At 30.4% G+C, this 18,970-nt stretch overlaps 2 protein-coding genes across 2 annotated transcripts; both read right to left on the minus strand.

The window, feature by feature from the left end:
- Positions 1–783: 783 nt before the first annotated feature.
- LOC107940114 (agamous-like MADS-box protein AGL80) lies at positions 784–1,128 on the minus strand. The gene has a single exon (XM_016873541.1). The coding sequence runs from the start codon at positions 1,126–1,128 to the stop codon at positions 784–786; it is 345 nt and encodes a 114-aa protein (XP_016729030.1).
- Positions 1,129–13,545: 12,417 nt separating this feature from the next.
- On the minus strand, positions 13,546–14,289 carry LOC107940113 (agamous-like MADS-box protein AGL80). Its single transcript, XM_016873540.2, has one exon. It carries the CDS (start codon positions 14,287–14,289, stop codon positions 13,546–13,548), a length of 744 nt encoding a protein of 247 aa, XP_016729029.1.
- Positions 14,290–18,970: the final 4,681 nt, after the last annotated feature.

The following is an 18,970-nucleotide window of genomic DNA, read 5'->3' on the forward strand; positions in this document are numbered from 1 at the left end:
GTATCTTCCTAGATTGAGTTATAGCATGCATTAGAGATAGCTTTTATGAATTGTTATAGGAATTCTTATTCTCAAAATTATCAAATTAGATTTAATCTAACTTACGAACTTAATAATTTTTTTTTTCATTTAAGTAATTAAGATTCAACCATAGAAAAATAAAAAGATAAATAAAAAACTCCAAATTAGGAGAATAACATAACAACTCCGAATACAAATAACAAACATAATGTTTCAATCTTAAAAAGGAACATGATTTAGTTACTTCAGTTTCAAGAAAAAATTGTGATCTATGAGCAAAGTTGAACAAGCACAACACTATCATGACATAATATGATAAATACCTCTGGATCAAAAGCCATAATAAACGAAAACAAATAATCCAAATGAACTCTTATTTTTTTCCAAGGAAAAAAAGCATTGGACCATAGGTTGTTGTTGGGGTTGAAGATGTCACCAAACTATAGCATCATCTCATTGCCTCCCCCGTGAGTTTAAGGGGGGTTGTTGTTCATCAGCTCCATGTTGTCCACCTTTGTTTGCCCGATCTCCTCCATACTTGACCTCGACATTGCTTCAGGCGTTACCATCATCATCGTGCTAGTACAATCACGGACGAGGACAATAATGACAACGCACATTGAGGATTAAGGAGTGTCTTGGAAAGTTTATCAATCCTCATGTCGATATCCCTTATTTTTTCATCAAGCAACTTATTGAGATCGTTCAAGTCCCCCAAGTTCAAACTACATATGGCCCTTTTGCAACAAATGTTGTTGAACATTATGCCATCTCCTTTTCCCAATTTTCCTTGCAATGCTTTTTGAGCTGTTTAGCTACTTTAACGATCCTTTTGGAGAGGAAACTCTCTTGGTTCTCCATCTTTTTACGTTGCCTCATCTTGGGGATATTGTTGAACTTGGAAAGCACTTGTTGGACTCCCATAGGGGATGGCCAAACCTTGGGTTGGGACTCATACGGATTGTTCATGAGAGTACAAGCATCAATCCCATAAAGGGCACCCAACTCGCACACTTTTTTCATCAAACCCTTCTTTCTTTTCTTGTAGGCGGCTTTCCTCGCTAAATCATTGGTGATATAAGCAAGATTAATCTTCTTCCTCATCATGGCTTGCAAATAAAATGGGAATATTGGAATGGTTTTTTTTCCCCTTTTTCCATGGTATTACTTACCCGGCCAAACAACAAATGGACGCTTTATATAGATGTGAAGGGAGTGAAAATATTCTCAAATTAAATAACAATAATAGCCAATAATTTTAGTATATAGAAGATATCGCTGTAAAGTAATACAAAGAATTCAATTGAATGGGTTAGGTTTTATTATTTTTATTTTTTATCATGATTAAAGTTTCACATAGATATATATTTTGTTTAGTCATAAAGCAACGTCATTTGTATTACAAAATTTTTTATTTCATATTTATACAAATAAAATAATATCAAATAATTTGGTTAGTTATAAAACGATAAAAACGACTTTCATCATGTATTTATACTAAAAATAAGTATTATATATACATGTATATATGGCAGCGAAAAATATATAATGTATATATAAGTCTAGCGAAGAAAGATCTTAATGTCAACTTTAAGTTTTTTATTTAAAAATCTCAGTCCAATAATTAAAATCGTAAGTATTTTTCATCCAAATTTATCAATTTGACAAGTTGATTAAGTTGTCCTCATGTAACATGGTATATGATTGATGAAAAATTATATTGTTAAGTTGATAATTTTTAACGAAAACTACCAATGATGATAATTACGGGACTAAGATTTTTAAATTGAAAAAGTAAGACAATTAATTTTTAGCTTTTAAAGTATCCTAACTAAATCTTAAGTTCGAAAGAAGTAGAGGGACTAATAGCATATTTTATCCATATTACAAAAAAGCCATAAATGTTTTATATATTAATTTATAAATGGTAATCCAGATAAAAATAATGTGTATATACAAGTAAATAAATTTCAAGTGTTCAGACATACAATACATGTATCTACACCATGACAATTTTTAATTATTAATGGTAATTGCTCTTCAAAAATTTATTAATGATAACAAAATATATAAAAACAACAAATATTTATTTGTTAAAAACAAAAGGTTAAATAAAATTATTTTGCAAAATTAAAAAAAGAAAAATAATAATATTGTAATACATAAATAGTATGCGGTAGTTATATAATTACCATATAAGAATGTTTGTTGTTTAATTAGTGTAAATTGTTAACTAAGAAATGAAATAATGTGCTGTAATTTTTTCTTTTAAATTTGGTAAATATTTTAATGGTATGAAAAAAATAAAAAATAAAAACATATGATAAGAATGCCAACTAGACTAACAGTGAGTTTGGATGGGCGGTGCGTTTAGCTGCGGTTAGTGTAAAAACAGCGGTGGCGGTGAGATTAGATACTGTAGCGATATTGTAGCGTGAGACAAAAAGTAAGCTAAACGCACCTCACCGCAGTCAATCGCCCATCCAAACGAAGCCTAAGTATAAACGACTTTCATTATTATTTGAATAGCCAAATTACATACAGGGTGAGTCAACCATTACCTAAAAGGAGATGCCACAATCGTTTATATTTTGCTAATGTCATACCATTGAGAAGCTCACATCTTCGATTAAATTCAATACCTAATGCTAACAGTCATCTACTTGACATACTTGCAATTATTGAGATAATTGTAACACCCCTAACCCGTATTCGTTGTCGGAACAGGGTTTCGAAGCATTAACAAGATTTACATACCATTTAACAAAAATTTCAATTAAATACTTACCAATTCAATGCATCATACAAATAAACATATTACCGTTCAATCAATAGCTTGGCACTTGTCTAAGTATCAAACATCAACATTGTTAGTATACTTGTACATATTTCATATAATTTTAATATTGATATACCTATTTTCTCGACATATCACACTTGAGTTTAATAATAGTCTCAACTTACATAGTTTCCTTGTATCAACATATCAAAGATAATCATATATGTACATGTCACGAAACATATTATTCTCTTACCGTTTTTTGATAAGCATATATCATTCATTTCGTTATATCAATATTTCATGCACCATCATTTCCTTATATCTTATGTATATTTATTTCGGTAATAGTTCATATTAAACTTAACATAAATTAAATTCCATGTACCTACACTTATTTCATTTATCTATCTTCTTAATTATTTCATACAACTATTTTGTACATATATAACCATTCATCATCAGATACATATTACCTGAATATCAATTGTTCAACTGATGTCATAGCATCTCCCATCCACAGTCTTATTTATGTAACGTCCCCTAACCCTATACCGTTACCGGAACAGGGTTACGAGACATTACCTTACCAGTCAGTACAGTCCAATTTCGGTCATTAATTAAAATAAATATTCACACACATCCTAGTTTTAAGATGTCATCCCTTTAATGGGTCCTCGCGGTCCAATATGAACAGTAAATTTCAAAATTCATACTACATATCGTTGCCAACCATAATTTACTCATTTCATCAATACTTCTACAACCTAAATGACTCTCATTAAACATCCTGGGTACATGCCACTATCAATACTCAACATACTTTACTTAATGAATTTGGGATCGTCCTGGGATGCTGATTCAACGTACTATCTTTACTTAACCTGCGCACGGAAACAAACCGTACGCTGAGTATGGTATACTCAGTGGTATTTCTAAAATCCGAACATTTAATAATATAACAAATACTTAAGATCATAATAACAATTACAATTATGCAATTATTTATTCATAGATAAATTTCAACTACTTACCATATAAATTTTATACAAATAATATAATAAGCACAATAACATAATTGTTCAATTCTTAACTAAATCCATTATTATTTACTCCATTCTTTCACTTACTACTCGGTATAGCTTTCCTTAATTTACTCACAATTCAATATCATTAAACTATATTCAACTATACACTTATCAATCATATTCCATTTTAATTCATTTCAACAACAGTCAATTTCATTTATATCATATCAACTTACTATCCCTGATAGCTTTCAGTATATACATACGATTCATATATCTCAAATCACATTTCAATCCATCAAGTGGCATCATATATCATCAATTCGAACTCCAATCATTTCATGAACCTTTGGTTCATATTTTCAATTTCATATCTAAATTTTCAATTCTCAATTCAATTTCTCGTTTCATTTCAATAGCTTGATCAATCAAATTTATTCGATTTATCTTTCACTTATTTACCCCTATTAACAAACTCGGACTTTGACGGATACACGGATTCCAACCCAAACACACCAGTACGGCACATTGTGCCTAAAACGGTACATAGTACCTGATCAGTATACGACACATAAAGTGCCTAAAACGACACACGAGGTGCCTGATACGACACACGAGGTGCCTGAAATATGACACATAAAGTGCCTGATCGATAAAGCCGGCAAATCCCGTACACTTCCAGATCCTATGGCATGCCAATTATATCCGACTCAGCCTGACTAGTTAATAGGGTGTTTCATTCACTTTCTCAATTTAATAATTCTTTCATCAATATCTCCTTCCGATAATTACACATATTTACCCATTTTCACAATTCATACAATTTCATTCAATTCAACAAATATATTTCAATTATGCACATTAATTCATAATTCAATACAATTCAATTCACTTTTCAATACCAAATATTCAAATATCACAATCTCATATATTCATATCAATTTTCTCATATTTCCAATCAATATATATTTCAATATAACATTCATTCAATATTCAAATTTCTACATAAGTCATATATATTATATAATTCAATCAATATAAATTCAATCAAAATAATTTCAATCAATATAAATTCAATAAATTCATCGCATACCAAAATCAATCCATTCCAATTGTAAAACATCATAATTCTAACACTAACAATTGCCATATGTATATAAATATAACAAATAATAACTAAGTTCGGATTATAGAAATACAAACCGTAATTTTCGAGCTAACTCCCGTTGGCTTTGTCTTGTCCTTTCTTAGCCGAGATTTCTGGTACCACATTGACTACGAAATTAATACAATTCATAATCATTAATACATTACTAATTCATATCTTGAGTTACAGAATTCTAAATTAAGATCCACTAATTTTTCCTGAAACTAGACTCACAAATCTTCTTACAATAAAATTTTCAGAATTTTTGGTTTAGCCATTAAGTACAGTTTATTCTTTAAATTCACCCCTATTCTGCTGTCTGACAGTTTCGTCCCTTCTTCACTAAAAATTAATTATCTCACAGTGCAAAACTCGGATAATATTCCCGTTGATTTCTCCTGAAAATAGACTCATTAGGAATTCTAAACATATAACTTTAAACCTCTAATTATTTTTCTTCAATTTTTGGTGATTTTTCAAACTTAAACTACTGCTGCTGTCCAAAATAGTCTTAGTACAAAATATTGATTTACTTTAATTTCAATTTAATTCTAACTAAATTCACTTACTTTTCTATCTTAATTCATACTTTATTTCTACTCAATTTTTAACCAAACTTGGACATAATTATCTATTTTTCATCATAAAACTATAATTTCAAAATTCTTTCAATTTAGTCCTTAAAGCATAAAACTTATGAATCACTTTACAATTCAATCCTTATATCATTTCTAACTTGAATTTCTATCAATTTAGCCCTTAATCCATCATTTTATTTAACATGGACAATATCTAGAAATCTAATAACTTTTAAAATATCAACTTAATTTCATCAAAATCTTGTTCCAAAGCTTCTAAAACATCAAAATTAAGTAAAAAGGGCTAAATTGACTTACCAATTAAAGTTTAAAGCTTCAAAACATTGATTTTCCCTTTTCTCCCTTTCTTTCTTTCTTTCTTTTCTTTCTCCCCTGTTCTTCTCTGTTTCATTTGCTTTCATTCTGTTTCTTATGTTTCTTTACTTATTTATATAATATAATATATAATATAATATACTATAATATAATAATAATATCATATAATAATAATTTCTTATATTTTAAGTAATTATTTAGTTGTATTACAAGTGTATGTATTTAATTTATTACACATGTATTTATAATTACCATACAATTGTTAAAATAATATTATAATATCATTAATATAAATTACAATATAATAAAATAAATATATAGTCTTATTAAATAATACATTCATGAAAAAAAATCTAAGATTTTTATCCACATTTGCCGCCTCATTTATGGGACTTGGTATATTTACCTATTTGGTCCCTTTAACTTTTCTTTAATTTCATCAAAATCTTGTTCCAAAGCTTCTAAAACATCAAAATTAAGTAAAAAGGGCTAAATTGACTTACCAATTAAAGTTTAAAGCTTCAAAACATTGATTTTCCCTTTTCTCCCTTTCTTTCTTTCTTTCTTTTCTTTCTCCCCTGTTCTTCTCTGTTTCATTTGCTTTCATTCTGTTTCTTATGTTTCTTTACTTATTTATATAATATAATATATAATATAATATACTATAATATAATAATAATATCATATAATAATAATTTCTTATATTTTAAGTAATTATTTAGTTGTATTACAAGTGTATGTATTTAATTTATTACACATGTATTTATAATTACCATACAATTGTTAAAATAATATTATAATATCATTAATATAAATTACAATATAATAAAATAAATATATAGTCTTATTAAATAATACATTCATGAAAAAAAATCTAAGATTTTTATCCACATTTGCCGCCTCATTTATGGGACTTGGTATATTTACCTATTTGGTCCCTTTAACTTTTCTTTAATTTATAATTAAACTTTCACACTTAATTCAATTTAATCCTTTCCACTAATTACTCTTAATTAAGCTAATTTTACTTAATTAAAGTCTAATTAACCACTCAATTGACTTCGTAAATATTTTTAATAAATATTTACGAATCCATTTTTTAGAAACGGAGACTCGAAAATACACTTTTTCGGTAACGGTAAAATTCGGGTCGTTACAATTTATCTTCGACATGATGCTATAGTGTCTTTCAACTATGGTCTTACTCATTTTCTGTCATGTTGCCATGGTATCTTTCAACCATGGTCTTATTCTTTTCATGTCACGTTGCCATGGTATCTTTTAACCATGGTTTTACACATTTCATATCATGTTGCCATGGTATCTTTCAACCATGGTCTTACACATTTCATTTCAGAAAACACACTTCCGCGAACCTCATCCTTACAGCGGGATTACTAGTCTAGGCTAAATCCCCTGTAATATAAACTCATAGAGTATTGTCGGGATTACCAGTCCAGGCTAAATTCAGACCCTAATTCGGATTACCCGTCCGGGCTAAATCCATTTTCCACATATTCTTCAGGAGGGCTATATCAGAATAGGATCACCCGTCCGACTAGATCCTTTTTACCGTCAATTCTTTTTTAGAGATCCATCGAATTTTCCTTTCATTAAACCGGGATTTCTTCCCCTTTTTATCAAATATATCAATGTTTCATCAATTTTCATACAATGAACATTCAAATCATATTCACATCAATAACATACATTTCAAGCATTTAAGAATATAATTCAAGTTACACGAACTTACCTGGCGAAATTGCAGAAATATCAATATTCAGGGGCATTTTGGTAAATTTTTCATTTTTCCCTGATTTTCACCCAATCTTAATCCAAATTAATAATTTCATTCAATTTATTAATTTAATCAATAAAACAATCCATTTCCTTCATTTTGGTCATTTTGACATTTTTACAAAATTTTTCCTACAAATTTTTTTATTCAATTTAGTCCTTGAGTCTAAAACATACAAATTATCCATTTTGAATGTAAACCTGTTAAAGGGGGCAACAAACAGCAGTATGTATGTTACCCGGATGAAATACTTCTCTCAATTTTTCATCCCTTTTGCTTCTATTCGTTTGGTTGCAACTCTCAAGTCCTTGAATTTCAAACTTACTTCATACTTCATCCGGAATTATTATTTTGTTGCTGTAGCTTCAACAAGAGCTTCATATTTCATCCGGATAACTTGGTTCTATTTTTCTTCCTGAGTGAAAAACCAAACAAAACCTTTGCTAGCTGAAAATTCATATATTTATTTTTATATTTATTTTCCTCCTCCTCCTCTCTATTCCATTTCCTTAATGTATATATCATTCTTATAAGTAACATTATTTATGATTTCACTATTTACTTATAAATTTATTCAAAGTTGTCCATCCATGTTATAGTCACTAAATTATTTTTATCTTGAGATACAGAACTCCAAATTTGGATCCGCTAATTTTACCTAAAACTAGACTCACATATCTTCTTACAATAAAATTTCAGAATTTTTGATTCAGCCAATAAGTATAGTTTATTCTTTAAAATCACCCCTGTTCTGCTGTCTGATAGTTCCGACCCTTCTTTACTAAAAATTAATTATCTCCTGGTACAGGATTCAAATGATGTTCCCGTTTATTTATTTTGAAAATAGACTCATTAAAGATTTTAAACATATAAATTTAAGCTCTTAATTATTTTTATCCATTTTTTTATGATTTTCCAAAGTTAGATCAGGGGAACCCGAAGTCACTCTGACCTTGTCTCACAAAATTTATTATTTCTCATAATTCACAATTTCATTGCTTACGCCGTTTCTTCTATAAGAAACTAGACTCAATAAGCTTTAATTATATTTTTTTTTCATCCTCAAATTCGACTTCCACAATTTATGGTGATTTTTAAAAGTTAGCCTACTGCTGCTGTCCAAAATTATTTTAGTGCAAGATGCTTATTTACCATGTTTATAACACCCTTATTTCTTTCTCTACACTATTTCTCATCACTTTCTCTTATTTTCTCTTCACTAACATATCAAGAACATAGGACCATATGTAAGGAAACTTTACATTAACATCAATCACATGCTTTTTCAATAATATCAAACTTAAAAATATATTGAAATGATGATGTTCTTACCTTATTCTATTGATTTCAATCTTCATCTTGATTTTCTCTCTCCTTCAACTTCCATTTCTTGAATCCAACTTGATATTCTAACTTCTCATTGTCTCCTTAACATTTTTCTCTCTTGGTAGCTATGGAAATTCTTTTGATTTTTTGGTAAAAATGGTAAATTTTTGGTAGAAGGACCAAATTGTAAAGAAATGAAAACTTCATTTCTTCTTTTTCCTCTCACGTTGGTTTTGCATGGGAAAGATGGATGAGAATTCCTCACCTTTCTTTCTTTATATACTAATAAAATAATAATAAAATATCTTATTAAAATATTAATAAAATAATATTTATCTAATTAAATAATTATAAAATATCAAAATGTCTCTAGCATCATTATTGCCTTCTAGAATTCTCTCTCTTCCAATTGACCATTTTACCCTTTGTGATCTTTTAAAATTCCATTCTTGAGTCATCACTTAATTTGGTAAAATTGTAATTTAGTCCCTCATCATTCTTCACCTATTCAATGTGGTCCTAATTCATCAATTTTCCTTAGTTTCTAGATCATTCCATCCTTAAAATATTTGCACTATTAGTCCTTCCACTTTTTCATATTTACACTTTAATCCCTCAAATTTTGAGTATTTACTCTTGGGCCACAAAACTTTTCTCACTTTTACGATTTAGTCTTTTCTTGAATCAAGATATCATAATTTACTTCTCAATGTTGTCATAACTCAAAATTTCTCTTTTTGTCACTTTATTTCCTTATTTTTCTATATCAAAGATAATATCTTACTGTAAAAATTTTTGGGGTATTACAATGAAAGCGTATGTTGATCCACATATCCATGTTGACGTATGTTGGTTGAATTGTTTATTATAAGCTTCCACTATATTTGTAGCTAAATGATGCTCATGATGAACGACATGTATAGGATTAGTCTCTTCACCCTTAAAAACTATTATTTCAATGTTTCCACAATAGTCTTTCTATACTCTATAATTCTTATACCTTAATTTGTTATTGGATCTGTAAGATAAGTTGCAATCAATCCAAACAAACCAAGCTAGAGGTGTAATCAAGCCAAGCTGAGCTCGAATACTGTTAAACTCAAGCTTAAGCGTTACTCAGAATTTGGAGCTCAATACTTGGCTTAAGCTCGATCGAACATCTATTTTTAAATTTTAGCTTGGTTGGAGATATAATCGAGTGGATCAAGCTCGTTTAAAATGTTTAAGAATTTTTGTACTCAAGCTTGAGCTCAACTCAATAATTAAGCTTAGAGTTAATAATTAAGTTAGATAGTCTTAGGTACATGCCATTTGACAAAATGAAAGGGAACTTTACAAAATTTCCTGAGTTGAATGCTACGATCTTGATGTTAGATTCACCTATTGGGCTTTGAGAATTACCTATATCTCTACAAGGAATAAACAAACCGAACGCTAAGAAATAAAGTTCAGTGATACTTTCATTATTCAAGATAATATAACATAAGCATTAGTAATTTTTCACAAAGCATATAGTATCAATGACTATCCAATCATATCCTATAATGTCAAGCAATTCTATTAACATACACATGTGAGCATACAAATAAAAAATTGTTAAACCAATTCATGTCCTTTGCCAAATATCTATCTTAAAGCCATCCAATCATTTAATGCCATTCATGAATCAGACATTTGTATCCTTGACATTATGTCATTTTATTCCATATTCAATCAACATCAATAAACCATTTAACTTATCATTCAAATCTATTTCTGGAGTCTATTGACTCATTCATATATGTTTCAGTCTTCAAGACTCGTTTTCAACTGGTTTACATGATAGTTTGCTTGCCTTATCTATCATGAACCACACATATCATTGTTCCATAACTCTTATTCTACTCTTGTCATCCCGGGTTGACCGACAACGATGACTTTTACCATATACACATTTTACCATCCCGGGTAGCCCGACAATGATGGTTTACACTATTCAATATTTTACCATCTTGGATGGCTTGGAAATGATGGTTTGCACTATTTCAATATTCTACCATTCTGGATGGCTCAAAAATGATGACTTTTATTGTTTTCACATTTTACAATCCATACGATCATTATATACTCACTTTAATATTCAAATTTTCAATTAACGAGTATATGCAAACAATTAAATCAACCTCAAATAATAAGGGTACAAATCACGGTCTCGCATCACTCATTGACAGCTTTGCTTTTCCTTTCCCTCTTGATGATTCCATATCGATGTTAATTGAAATAAGTGGACGAATATCAATTAGGTTTCAAAGCTTTCTTTTCTTTTTTCTCTTGGCTATGGTGTAAGGTCATGAAATGGAAAAGATGATGGCTTTCTTTACTTACTTTCACTTATATAGCACGATTAATTTATAATTAAACTTAATTAATTTACTTAATCATGATTAATTAAGCATTAAGCTTTAATTAACTTAATCCAATGACATTTAACATCACATCCCATTATTGTATATTTAAAATTGGTCTATTAGCCATTTTATTCCTTTGGACAATTGCTATCTAACTCCCAAGCATTTGCCTAATTAAAAACCTATAGTGATTAAATTTTTATAATTTAATCCTTATGTCTTAATTAACCATATTTTTGGCTAAATTTCTTAACCAAATTTCAATATATCTATATAATAACTCCGTAAATATCTCTATTTAATATTTACAAATTCATTATTTTATGGAAACGAGGTCCTGACACCATATTTTTTGACACTATTAGAAATTAGGTTGTTACAAACATAATAGGAGAAATGTGCAATTGGACACTAGTACATCATGAAAGGTTCCTTAAACTCAATTTACCTTTTATCCTCGTCTTGTTGTTGTGGAAAATTTGTAATGATTGCCTCTTTTCAAAAGTTAAACTTATTAAAAGAAACATTGTCCTAGATGGCTTGTTGTTTTATGTGCAAAGGCAAGATTGAAACGTATGCAACGAACGAAATATATTTATTATTTTTATATATAAATGCAAAAGTCGAGTCACTTTCTTTGGATCCTAAAAATTAATATACCTTTGCGGGTGTAACACTGATCCAAGGGAAAGAAGGAAATTTATTTATTAGTTTTGAAATAAAATTTAAAATTATTTAATTTAAGCTTGCTTGATAATTAATTGAAATTTGCAAACAAGCTTGAAGCATAACCTTATGACACATGGATTTAGAAAAGGGTTATTGACCAGGAGGGATATTTGTAAAAAAGGGAAAGATATCCAAATTGTGGGGAAAAATAAATGTTGGTTAATGTCTCTTCAAGAAAGCATCTGTCTTGACACAAAGAGAACACCAAACTTTTTTTACTGGATCGAAAAACTGTGCAAGGTTAATTGAAGTAGATAGGACCTAAACAAAGTTGGGAAGCAATTGAACATAGTAGGTATTAAGGATCTTCTGGGTAAATCTATTTCTATTTTTAGGGGGAAGGACCGGATTGTTTGGATTGATGACCTTAGGGGAAAAATCTTGGTTAAAGAAGCTCATTTTTTCTTTGGAAATATCAACATAATAAGGGAGATATGCAAACATACATTAAAGGATCGTTGGAGGTTCACTAGAAGCGTACATTATCTTTTAAAACTATTCTATTTTTTTTGGAAAATTTGCAATGATTGCCTCCTTAGAAAGGTTGAACTTGTTAAGAGAGACTTCGTGTGAGATGGTGTTGTCATATGTTCATAGGTAAGCTTGAAACATATGTGGTAAATGATATGTATTTATTATTCATAGAAGTAAATTCAAAAGTACAAACATTATTTTATGTTCTCCTTAAAGAAGTTGAACTTGTTAAGAAAAATATTGTCTGAGATGGATTTTCTTCTTTATGCAAAGGTATGCCTGGAACGTATCCGTTGAAGGATATTTATTTATTATTTGTAGAAGTAAATCCTAGAATTGAATCATTATCTTAGGATAATAAAAAGTGACAAGGGAATACCTTTAGGTTTGCAGCACAGATATAAAGTAAAGAAAGAAATATATTTATTATTTGTTGAAGCCTCAAAGTCATTTCAAAATATATAGGAAAGGGTTTTGAAATCTTAGTATGCAAGTACTCAATCAGGAAAAGGAATGAAATATTTTAATTTTTTAAAAGTAGATTTACATCTTTCTAAGGACACCCAAAATAACTTTATAGCATGCATTCAAGATAGCTTCCATATATTTTTATCGGAACTCTTATTCTTAAAATTATCAAATAAGATCTAATCTAACTTAAGATTGAAGCATAGAAAAATTTAAAAGATAAAATAAAAAATTCCAAATTATGAGAATAACATAACAACTCTAAATTCAAATAATAAACATAGTTTTTTAATCTTACAAAGTAAAATGATGTTTTAGTTGAAAGGAAAAAATTGTGATCTGTGAGCAAAGTTCAACAAACCCAACACCATCCTAACATAAAATGATAAAATACCTTTTGATCAAATGCCATAATAGAAGCAAATAGATAAATTGAATGAACTCTCATTTTCCCCAAGGGAAAACAACATTTGACTAAAGGCCATTGTTGGGGTTGATGTTTTCACCAAATTGGAACGTCATCCCATCGCCTCCCACATGAGTTTGTGGGTTGTTGTTGTTGTTGCTCATCAGTTCCATGATCCATTGATGCCTCTGCATTGGATCCATTTCGTTCACATCTGCTTGCACAATATCCTCCGTACCTGTCCTCAGCATCACTTCGGGTGTTACCATCATCATCGGTGGTAGTGCAACCAGGGACGAGGATGATGATGATGACACCCTTTGAGGATTAAGGGGTGTTTTAGAAAGTTCATCAATCCTCTTGTCAATATCATTCATTTTTTTATCGAGCAACAAGTTGATTTCACTCAAGGCCTCAAAGTTCAAACCATGGACGACCCCTTTGCCGCAAATCGTATTGAACATGACATGGGTCATCTCCTTTTCCCAGTTTTCCTTGCAATGCTTCTTTAGTTGCTCAGCTGCTTTGGTGGTCTTTTGGGAGAGGAAACTCTCTTGGTTCAACACATTCTTGCTTTTCTCCATCTCGGGGATCGTCTCGAGCTTGGAAAGCACCTGTTGGACTCCCATGAGGGAAGGCCAAACCTCAGGTTGGGACTCATAAGGACTGTACATGATAGAACAAGCATCAATATCACAAAGGGTGCTCAACTCACTCAGTTTTTTCATCAAACCCTTCGTTCTTTTCTTGTAGGTGGCTTTCCTTGCTGAATCATCGGTGATATAAGCAAGCTTAACCTTCTTCCTCGTCATGGCTCTTAAAGCAGGGGGGATATTGGAATGGCTTTTTCTTTTTCTTTTTCTTATGTATTTCTTTCCCAAACAGAAATTAGATGCTTTATATAGAGGTGAAGGGAGTGAAAATGTTATCAAATTAAATGAAAGTAATAGCCAATAATTTTAGTATATAAAAGATATCATTGTAATGCATTACAAAGAATTCAATTGCATGGGTTAGGTTTTAATTTTTTTATTTTTCCATGATTAATTTTTCATGTAGATTATATTTTATTTAGTCATAAAGTGACGTCATAAATATTACAACAAAAAATATTACATATTTATACGAATCTTATAATATCGAATAATTCGGTTAGTTATAAAACGATAAAAATGACTTTCATCATGTATTTATACAAATAACATAATATAAAAGATATGGTGCTAGTCCTTGTACAAACAAAATCTGAGACTTAGTCTGTGTACTTATAGTAAAAAGTTAAGTCCTCCAACTTTTTATTTAAAAAATCAGTTCAATAATTAAAATCGTAAGTATTTTCCTTCAAAATTTGTCAATTTAACAAGTTATTAAGCTGTCCTCATATAAAGTGTTATATGATTGACGAAAAATAGTCATGTTAAGTTGATAAATTTCAAAGGAAACCACCAACCATGATAATAATGGGACTAAGATTTTTAAATTGAAAAAGTAAAATGATTGAATTTTTAGCTTTTAAAGTATGAGGGCTAAATCTTAAATTCGATAGAAGTACAGGGACTAATAGCATATTTTATCCATATTTTAAAAAGAATCATAAATATTTTGTGTATTAATCCATAAATGGTAATGCCAGATAAAAATAACTCATACATAGGTATATAAAAGGCAAGTGTTCACACATACCATACATGCATGTACACCATGGCAATTTTTAGTTATTAATGGTAATAAAGTATAAAAAAAATAAAAAAACTTATTTTTTGAAAAAAGAAACTTAATTTTTGAAAAAAAAAGTTATTTTGGAAAATTAAAAAAGGCAAAAAAATAACATTGTAATACATAAATGGTATGTACTAGTTATATAATTACCATGTTAGAGTGTTTAGTATTTAAGTAGTGTAAATTGTTAACTAAGAATTGTAATAATATGCTATATATTTTTCTTATAAATTTGGTAAATATTTTAATGTTATGACAAAAATAGAAGAGAGATGATAAGTAAGCCACCTAGACTAAGTATGGCAACTATTTTTGCTATCTGAATAGCCAAATTGTGTAAAGGGTGAGCCAATTGTTGGTTGAAAAGAGATGTTGTAATCATTTATCTTCTGCTAATTTTGCACCACGAAAAAGATCAGATCACCAATTATGTACAATCCCTAATGCTAACATTCATCAACTTGGAATAGTGCAATTATCAAGATGGAAGCATTGGGTTGATCTACATATCCATGTTGACGTAATATATGTTGGTCGAATTGTTTATTATAAGCTTCCAGTATATTTGCAGCTAAGCAATCAATCCAAACAACCCAAGCTAGAGTTGTAATCGAGCGAAGCCGAGCTTGAATATTGTCAAGCTTGAGCTTGAGCTCAACTTGAAATTTCGAGCTCGATACTCAACTCAAGCTTAATCGAGCATATATGTTTAAGCTCGAGCTTTGCTCTAGATATAATTGAGTTTGAGCTTGAGTTTGATTAAACTCGTTTACCAATTTTTCTGCTCAAGCTCAAGCTCAGCCCAATGATTAAGCTTAGGTATAACAATATATATTAAGGCTAATATCATAATTTAATTATGTAAAAATATGAAAAGCTTGATAAGGCTCGTGAGCCGTCCAAGTCAAGATTACTAAACTCAAATTTGGCTCGATTGATAGCTTAAGTTGCTCGAGCTCAAGCTCGACTTGATAAATAAAAAATCGAGTTTATTTTTTAGTCAAAATAGAAATGCTTGCGAAGACCACTGTCTCTTTTACAACCCCCAACTCAAGAAGAGGTACAGGTGCGAAACAATTGATCCAAAAAGTTAGTATGTAATCTGCAAATCAAACAAGTGTCTTCAATTGACATACCTCTCTTCCGAAGCTAAACTTTAATGGAAAAAAGTTAATTGCATAGTTTCCAAAGGATAAAATTATCTTGAATGGAACTTTAATTCTCCGTAAGGATTCCTGTAACACCCTAAAAATTGAACCTTTGCTTGCTAAATTCTATTAATGACTAAGTATATGCTTTAGTGGTTTAGAGCCTTAATTGTATATTGAGATCCGAAGTTCGAGTTTTTGTGTAATCAATGTGAAAGTATAATTTCTGTGCTATTCTGTAAAATTTGATTATTTTTAAAATGAACTAAATTGGTCCCCCCCGTTCCGTCTTCTTTCTTTTATTCTTTTCTTTCTCGTCTTTCCTATCATTTTCTCCTTCTCCTCTGTTTGTCTTTTTCTTTTATTTCCTTTCGTTAATTTTGTTGTTGTTTTGTCGAGGGACTTGTGTATTTTCTTGTGTTTGTCTAAAAGGTTATCAGCATAACTTTTGGTTGCCAAAATTCTATTAATTGTTGCTATTGTTCGTTATTCAGAGATCAATTTGCTCATTTTTAAAATTGGCAAGGACTGTACTTACTCCAATCTTCTATTCGAATTAGTTGAGTTATTCGAATTGTAAAATTCATTTCGATTCGAATTCAAAACTCGAGTTACCTATTCAAGTTGACTCGAATAACTCGATTCAATTAACATGTAATTCAAATTTTTATTTTTTTTGATTTTTTCGAATCAAATTGTAACACCTCTAAACTGTATCCGTCGCTGGTACAGGGTTACAAAGCATTACTAGAGTTTATAGAATAATTTCACATAATTCATGTCAATTGATATTCATATCTAAAACTAATCATATTGTCCCTTGAATGGACCTTCGAGACCCAATATAAACATTAGAATCGAGTCGAGACTAAATCGGGAACTCAACAATTTTTTTCGCGAAATTTCCAAAATTTGTCTTAGATGCAGGGCACGCATGCCTGTGTGGTCAAGGGACACGCCTGTGCTGCAGGCTGTGTTCAACCCTGTGTAACTCTCTAACTTGTGCCACACGCTCGTGTGCTAGGCCGTGTGGTTAATTTAATTTTCCAAAATTAAGTATAGGTTTCAGACGGCCAAGACACACGCCTGTGTTATGGGCCGTGTAGCATACACGGCTGAGACACATGCCCATGTGCTCAATTCTGAGCATTTTGTTTCTTAAATTTAAGATGCAGGGGACACACGACCAAACTAAATGCTCATGTGCCAGGCCGTATGTCACATACGGTCAAGACACGCGCCCGTGTGTCTACCCATGTGGACAAAATAAAGTCATTTCCTAGCTTTATTTCTCACCCAGATTTGCCAATAACCTATACCAAAACTTACAAGTATATACCAATCAATTCAAGCATTAAATCCAAGCCCATTCTAACTTCTAATATGATATTTTATCATATGCATTCATGTTTATAGTCTTACCCTTGTTTAATTTATATGTTAAGCATAACTTGATCAACTATACTTAATATACTTAACACATAGGTATTTGTCATAAAATAACCTCATAAATATACCAAAACAAATCATTACTAGCCATTCCAATGGCTAGTTTACAAACCACATTTATATGCCAACAATAGCCAAGTTACCCATACATGCCATTATACCAAAATGAGTTTGCTATTTATACCACAACAAACTAGTGGATAGTGTGGTGATGCTCCAACTGATCGCCAGCCTTCGCGAGCTTCCAAGGACTATAAAACAGAGAAAATAAAACCTAGTAAGCATTTAATGCTCAGTAAGTTCGTATAGCAGAAATTAAAACTTACCAATTACATTTATTATTGTTAAGCATACAATTAACATGCTTTTCATCAATTTGACAAGTATTACCTAAACACATATACTCAATCAAGTAAGTTAGTCATATAATGTATTTGTACATCAAATAAGCATAGATGAACTCATCATATAACCCTTCATCAAATAATTCAAAAGCATTCAAGGCATATTTCTATTTATCTCATCATTTTTCTCATGTCGAGAGTTTTATCCATTGAATTATTGAAATATCAATGGATACTCAAATAGTACACTCAAGGTGTACAAATTTGTAATTCATCAATTCATAATCAGAGGTACCCTGTAGGGTAATTACTCAAGATGCACACTCTCGAGCCATATATTAGGATACTCAAATGAGCCATGTCATCATGTAACAGGACACTTATCCGGGCTAATTAATAAACTCATAAGAGTTTTATTCAGGGAGCTCATACAGCTTATCAGTTATCTCCGAAGAGATAATATTAGGGAGCACCGGATAATGTAACAGAGAGTTCAAGCGAGCCATGTCAAGAAACTCTTAAGAGTTCATATCAAGATGCTCACATAGAGCTGCGTTTGTGTCTGCACTATATGCTGGATCACAATCGATCAAAACATGTAATAGGACGCTCACAAAGAGCTGCGATAGTGCGCAATACATTCTAAATTACTACCGATCAGGATGCTCGCAGGAACTATACATCAGGATGCTCGAGAGGGCTATATCAGGATTACTCGTCTGAGCTAAATCCTATCTGTAACACATGCAGAATCACATTCACATATGAGAAATCATGTGTATCAATCTATTTTCATTATTCCGATGGAACTTAACATTTTAAATACATTTCCA

The sequence above is a fragment of the Gossypium hirsutum genome, chromosome A08 (genome assembly GCF_007990345.1).
Source record: "Gossypium hirsutum isolate 1008001.06 chromosome A08, Gossypium_hirsutum_v2.1, whole genome shotgun sequence".
In the NCBI taxonomy this organism is placed as follows: Eukaryota; Viridiplantae; Streptophyta; class Magnoliopsida; order Malvales; family Malvaceae; genus Gossypium; species Gossypium hirsutum.